This window comes from Anolis carolinensis, chromosome 2 (assembly GCF_035594765.1).
Source record: "Anolis carolinensis isolate JA03-04 chromosome 2, rAnoCar3.1.pri, whole genome shotgun sequence".
In the NCBI taxonomy this organism is placed as follows: Eukaryota; Metazoa; Chordata; class Lepidosauria; order Squamata; family Dactyloidae; genus Anolis; species Anolis carolinensis.
Window position 1 is genome coordinate 201,831,344 of NC_085842.1, and position 7,058 is coordinate 201,838,401.

The following is a 7,058-nucleotide window of genomic DNA, read 5'->3' on the forward strand; positions in this document are numbered from 1 at the left end:
TGACCCCACTTGAACTGTCACTTTTTTTTGTGTCAGGAGCAACTTGAAGAAGAAGAACTGTCACTGAATGAAGGAGTTTTCCTTTGGTGAGGCACAAGCACTCTGGGGAAGGAAAACCAAAGGCCTAGGCAAATTACAACTCCCACGATTCCATAGCATGGAGCCTTGGTGGTCAAAGTGGCGTCAAACTCGACGATTCCGGCCACGAACGCCTTGGACAACACATGAAACCCGGCTGAGGTAAAAAGGCGCCAAAAGGTTGAGGTCCACCTGCTCCTCCCACTCCCTCCCTCCCTCCCTCCCTCCCGCGAGGGGGGGGAGGGAGAGGGAGAGGGAGAGAGAGAGAGAGAGAGAGAGGTGTGCCCCTCCCTCCCTGCCTGCCTTCCTTGGCGTTGCCCCCGCTCCGCCTCGAACTCTCGCTGCCATCCATAATTCATCGACTCCCAGCAGGAGAGGGGAGCAGACTGAGGCAGCTTCTCCGAGAGAGAGAGGGAGCGGGCGAAAGGGGCGGGGAGGGGCGCAGGGAGGAGCGAAGGAGGAGGAGGAAGCAGGGGCAGCAGCAGTGGCGACGGAGCCTCCTCGCAGCGGCATCACCAGCCTTGGGCGCGCTCTTCCCCGGCTTCCCTTGGCGCCATGTCCCCACAACGCGCGGCAGCCGGCTCGGAGGAAGACACGGGAGGATGAGGACGAGGCGGCGGCGAGGAAGGAGGCGGCGGCGGGGAGGAGGAGGCGGCGGCGGCGGCGGAGGAGGAGGCGTGGGAGAGGTGCGGGCGGCGGCGGCGGAGGATGAAGTGGGGCGCCCGGGGAGCCTGCGCCGCGCTCTCCAGCTGCCTCCTCCTCGCCTGCGCCCTCAGCGCCGCCGCCGTGGGCCTCAAGTGCTTCTCGCTGGGCACGGAGCTCAAAGGGGAGCCCTTCCGCCTCGGCTCCGCCGCCGGCGCCTTCTACTCGGGGCTGCTCTTAGCCGCCGGCCTCACGCTCCTCGGGGCCGCGCTCTTCTGCTGCCGGGGCGCCGACGAGGCGGCGGACGCGGAGGCGCCTTCCCCTCGAGCCGAAGGAGGCAACGCGGTGGCGGCGGTGCCCATCAGCAGCCACGGCAGGGACGGCGACGAGCCCCAGCCGCTCCCGGCGCCCTCCCCGCCCAAAGTCTCCCCCGGCGGGCGGCAGAACTTCCTCCTCCTCGGGGTGCTCGTCTTCATGCTGGGCGTCCTCAGCGCCTTCGCCGGGGCCGTCATCGACGGCGACACCGTCTCTCTCGTGGAGAAGAAGTACTCGCACTACTGCCTCCTGCAGGCGGCTGGAGGAGGTGCAGCAGCAGCAGGAGGAGTAGGGGGATCCAACCGACCCTCTTCTGCCTCCTCTTCCTTGGCGGCGCTGCGCTGCCAGAAACTGCGCGACTACCAGCGCGGCTTGGTCATCTCCACCATCTTCAACGCCCTGGAGTGCCTCCTCGGCCTGCTCAACCTGCTCCTGGTGAAGAACTACAAGGCGGCCCAGCAGAGAGGGGCGAGGAGGAGGCAGCAGAGGAGGCGAGAGGCCTCCCACTTCGCCAGGAGGAGGAGGAGACGGAGGAGGAGGAGAAGGGGAGAAGCAGCAAGAGGAGGAGGGGGCCTCCAGGGCTCCATCTTCTCCAGCGAGGACCCAGACATCTCCCCAGGGGTGCCGTGCCCCTTCCAAGCCGTCTCCTACATCAACGTGGGCGTCTTCCACGTCTTCGACGAGGCCGGCGTGGAGGTGCACTGCGGGGGACACCCCTCCGTCGAGCTGCCGGGCTACTCGCCTATGGACCCGGAGATGGACACTTCCTACCCCTACTGCCCCCCGCTGCCGCACGAGCAGCCCCCAGCCTACGAGGAGATCTACCCGCGGGAAAGCTCAACAACACACAGGGTCTAGTAGGGCCTTCCACTTCTGACAGAGAGTCCAGGACAGAGACGCAGAGGAGGAGGACAACAGGCCCTTGGATCTGCCAGCGATTAAGGACCTGGCTCCACGCCGCTGTGGCCTGGTTGCTCTTTTCCAAAGCAGGCCCACTTTGAAAGAACTTGGGAAAAGTTGCTCGCCTTTTGGCCACCTGTTGACGTCCCGAGGCTCCTCTTCTCCATGCGCCACTCACTCAAGCGTGGCCTTCTCTCCCTACCGAGTCACCCTTTCAGCTTCCCCCAGAAAAGGGATGGAAATTTGGGATCAGATTTGGAAGGTCTGGCTGGAAACCTCACATCTCCCAATGTCACCAGTGCTGAGCGAATGGGAAATATTTCAGTTTAGGGACTTGGAGGGTCAGGTTTGGAATCTGGCATCTCCAACATCACCCAGGGAGTGGGGTGAGCACCCGTCTGTCAGCTCTAGCTCCCCATGCTGGGACATGAGAGAAGCCTCCCACAGGATGGTAAAACATCAAACATCTGGGTGTCCCCTGAGCAACATCCTTGCAGACAGTCAATTCTTTCACACCAGAAGCGACTTGCAGTTTCTCAAGCCGCTCCTGACACGGAGAAAAAAAAACATGTCCAATGTTGAGCGAATGGGGAATATTTCAGGGTTTAGGAGGCTTGGCATTGGACTTGGAAGGTCTGGTTTGGAATCTTGTATCTCCAGCATCACAAGTGTTGAGCGAATATTTCAGGGCTGTGTTCTCTCCCATCTGGCTTGGATTTTTTTTGGTTTTTGTTTTGGCAGTCTGGCTCCCGCTCCTCTTTCTCCCTCAATTGAATCTTCATGATAATCTCAGCTTTATGTTGTTGAAGGCTTTCATGGCTGGAATAACTGGGTTGCTGTGAGGTTTCTGGGCTGTATGACTATGTTCCTGAAGCATTCTCTTCTGACATTTCACCCACATGTTTGGCAGGCATCCTCAGAGGTTGTGAGGTCTGTTGGAAACTATTCAAGGGAGGTTTATATATCTGTGAAATGTCTGGGGTGGGAGAAAGAACTCTTGTCTGTTTGAAGCAAGTGTGAATGTTGGTTGCTGCCTGGGAAAATCCTTTGTTAGGAGGTGTTAGCTGGCCCTGATAGATTCTTGTCTGAAATTCCCCTGCTTTTGTAGTGTTGTTCTTTATTTGCTGTCCTGATTTTAGAGATTTTTTTTATTACTGGTAGCCAGATTTTGTTCATTTTCATGGTTTCCTCCTTTCTGTTGAAATTGTCCACATGTCAACAAAAGATTCCCCCCAGGCAGCAAACAGGCAGGCTTTGAAGCTGCAAGGCCATTAAATGGTAATCAAGGTGGCCAAGTGCAACATTCAGACCTGCCTCAAACAGACAAGAGTTCTTTTTCCTATCCCGGACATTCCACAGATATATTAACCCAATTTGCCTAGTTTCCAACAGACCTCTCAACCTCTGAGGATACCTGCCATAGATGTGGGCAAAACACCAGGAGAGAATGCTTCTGAAACATGGCCATACAGCCTGGAAAACTCACAGCAACCTAGTCTCAGCTTTAAAGAAGCAAAACTGTATCGGCCAGATTTGAACAGCAGCGACAACAAGATGTAAGGGTTTCCTTTCTCTCTCTCCAGCCAATCTATTTCTAACCGCAAAGAGAGACTTGAGAGCAGTTGCAGACACAACCTCTTTTGTTTACAGAATTCCAGAGATGTTACATTAAAGGTTTTTAAGATGTAGGAAGAGTTGAAACCATCCTTGTAAGATGCACACGATGATAAACCTGCACTTTTCAAAAGGAGGGGCGGCGGGGAGGGGGAAATCAACGACAACATTTTTGTACACTAATGTGCCTGCTTTTTTTTGGGTTGATAATTTCTTACTGTAAAAGCTTTCAAGAAGTCTGTAGTGAAAATGTTTGGTAAAGTCATTGCAACGTAAAATTAACCAATCAGTTCCTTTTCCGGAAATAGAAAACGCTACCTGGAGCTGAAGGAAAGTCCAAATGTCTCATACATTCCTTTTTTGTAAACAGGTTCCGTGTTTTTAAAGCAAAGCAGGGCTTATATTTATTTTTAATTTTTTTGTTTCAGAGCAGTTGAACCCTCTTTTGTACAAGTACAGCCAGTTATTCTTGTAAGTATTTTCATTTCAGTGTTACAAATTAATCTGAGAAGCTTGAATATTAAGTTTTTTTAATTTAAATATAAATACATAAATATATATAAATAAATATATAAAATATATTATATATGCTTTAAACAGCCTTAACTGATGATCACAATTTTCAGTGGAGTTGTTAAAGATTCCTTCAAAGTACATTTTCCAAAAGAAATGCTCTTTCAAACTAAGAAAACTCAACAAGTTGAGATTAAAATTAATAATAATGAACAAAAATACCTTATATTGGAGTGGTTAATCTTTTTCACCTATATATTTAAACCATGTTATCAAAAATGCTGGAGCCCCCAGTGGTGCAATGGGTTAAACCCTTGTGCCAGCAGGACTGTTGACCAAAAGGTCGGCAGTTCTAATCCAAGGAGCGGGTTTACCTCCAACAAGATGGTAAAACATCCGAGTGTCCCCTGGGCAACGTCCTTGCAGACTGCCAATTCTCTTACACCAGAAGTGACTTGCAGTTTCTCAAGTCACACCTGACACATACACAAAAAAATGCTTTATTTATGGTCAAGCCATATGTGATATGGGAGACCCATCATCTGGTCCCAATGAAGAGGTTTCCCATTATTTCCTTTTTTACAAGCCTCTTAAACAGGTGCAAGAAACTCCAAATTTGTTAAGAATAATAATGCTGGGATAAAAAAAACACACTGGAAAAATAGTGTGGGTGTATTTCCTGCTTATTGTTTTTCTTGGTGACATTTCCCTGATTTAAATATTTCCACTCTCCCCACCCCCCTTTTTGTCTTCTCGCCCCATTAGGGAATGCTGTATTTCTCTTTGCAAGGCTGAAAACAGAATTCAGAGCAGTATAGATTTATCAGACTATATGAAGCAAAAGCGTAAAGCACACTGTACCATTGATCTGATCAAATTCAGAGCCTTCTGTGCCTATTTTAAAGTAAATGAAAGAAACGTTGGGAGATCCGATTGTAGATCTCCTGTATCAAATGTGCTTTAGGTTTAAGTCGGCTAGAGAATGTTAGAGAATCAGATAGCACAAGGAAGGTAATTAAAAGAAATCACTTTGGAATACTGGCATAAAAGGGTAAGATTTAATTTAGAATTACATAAAAGGAGGAAAAGAGGGGTATTTCAGCTCATATTATCCACCTATTATGCCAACTAATGTGTTGAATTCTATTTAAAACTCAACCTCTTCATTATCAGAGCTGGGATGTCTCATTTTGCTTATATTTCTTTGTAAAATACCATGTACTCTGAAGGCGCTATATAAATAATTTTTAATAATAATTCATCTCAGAGCCTGCTGTGGAATGCGAGCATCATCAATAGAAGAGGCAGCATTACAGGAAAACAGTTTTGTCCTTTTGGGGAGTGGGGAGAGATGTACAGAAAGTTATTTTTAATTAAGGAGCTGAACAAAGCAAAAGTGCGGCCTTGTTGAAAACAACAACTACCAGAAGAGATCAACCCAACAGCGGTGAAAGCCTCTGTACACTACTTTGTTATTGGAAGTTGTTTTTGACTTGCTCCGTTTGTATAACATAAAATGCAAAATGCCTTAGAACATTTAAAACTATATCTTTCAAAACTTATCAAAATATTTAATCTTTAGAACTTGGTCAGAGGCAATTCATCCAGTTTACTAAGTAGCTTCAGATTTTTAGAAAACTAGAGCTTCTATTCTTATTCAAAAGTAGCATTCTCTCCTTTGCAGAGAGCAAGCACAATGCTTAAGCAGTACACAAGACCTAGTTTAAAGTAGATCACGTTTCTCCTCTTCTTCCTCTCCTCTCTCTCTTCTCTCTCTCTCAAACTGTTATGAATTCTCTGTTTCTGAGGGTCCTATATGTCATTCTTTGGTCTAAAACAGTGATTCCCAACCTGTAGTCCTTGGACCACCAGTGGTCCGTAAGAACTAAAATATGGTCCAGAGCCTCACTGTTACTACTATGGATAATAACACAGCCCAACCCCCCCAAAAAATTTTTCTTGGTATCTTCGTTTTTAGGCCTGTTCTTGGGGTTGTTTGAGGTGCTGATTCAGAATATTGCATCGGATAGACCACATCAGCTCCAGATTATTAAATATGGTTTTCTGTGGGCAAGCAGATGGTGACTATTGGACGATATATGTTCTGTATCAGAAACTAGAGCTGTGGTCTATCCAAATCAGCACCCCAAATAACCAGACCGAATCTAAAGTTGACCAAAAATTGATTTGTAACCCTTTTGATGCTGATGTTGAAGAGTGGTCCCTGGTCAAAGTGGTCCCAGGTCAGAAAAGGTTGGGAACCACTAGTATAAAAGGGCAGCCTCCAAGATTGAGAGGCGTGGGAGTTGTGGAAAAGGATGGTTTGTATCTTTGCACATCTTCCATCTAGTTCACTGGGCTGTCAGAAGAGAAGTCCTCCATGAAATGTGCCCTCTATCTACAGTGCTTATCCAAACGCACTACTAGGATGTATATATGGCCAAGTGTTTTCTAGGCTAAATTGATGCCTATGAGTTTTGAAATACCTATTTCATTATCTGAATAAAACAACCTGGTTACTTTTTAAAAGTTTATTCCATATCCTTCTTACTCAGTACCAACAAATGGGCATGGTCAACAAGCTATTCATATTGGCATACTCAAGTAGAATGAAGTAATCGTCTAGACAAATATAATTTATACTCATGTATAAGTCAACCACATGTATAAGTTGTGGGCAGGTTTGGGGCCAAAATTATGGATTTTAATACGACCCATGGATAAGTCAAGGACCATTCAATGGAAAGGGAAAGCACCAATGCCACTTCAGGGGGTTAGCCATCCTTGACTGTCCCAATTTTTTCACCCAGGAATTTAAAAAGGCCAGAAGCGATACCATGATAGAAAATAATGGGGGTAAGTGTTTCTTTTACATTCTCATGGGATGCACTAAGTCAGTAGTTCGTAACCTGGGGTTCCCAGATGTTTTTGGCCTACAACTCCCAAAAATCCCAGCTAGTTTACCAGCTGTAAGGATTTCCAGGAGTTGAAGGCCA

General features: G+C 47.7%; 1 protein-coding gene across 1 annotated transcript; it reads left to right on the forward strand.

The window, feature by feature from the left end:
* The first annotated feature begins 378 nt into the window (after positions 1–378).
* On the forward strand, positions 379–6,594 carry tmem271 (transmembrane protein 271). The gene has a single exon (XM_062971538.1). It carries the CDS (start codon positions 787–789, stop codon positions 1,891–1,893), a length of 1,107 nt encoding a protein of 368 aa, XP_062827608.1. The 5' UTR covers positions 379–786; the 3' UTR covers positions 1,894–6,594.
* The last annotated feature ends 464 nt before the right edge of the window (positions 6,595–7,058 follow it).

Excerpts from the sequence above, each read along its gene's own strand:
- tmem271 (XM_062971538.1), top strand. The coding sequence starts at position 787 with ATGAAGTGGGGCGCCCGGGGAGCCTGCGCCGCGCTCTCCAGCTGCCTC.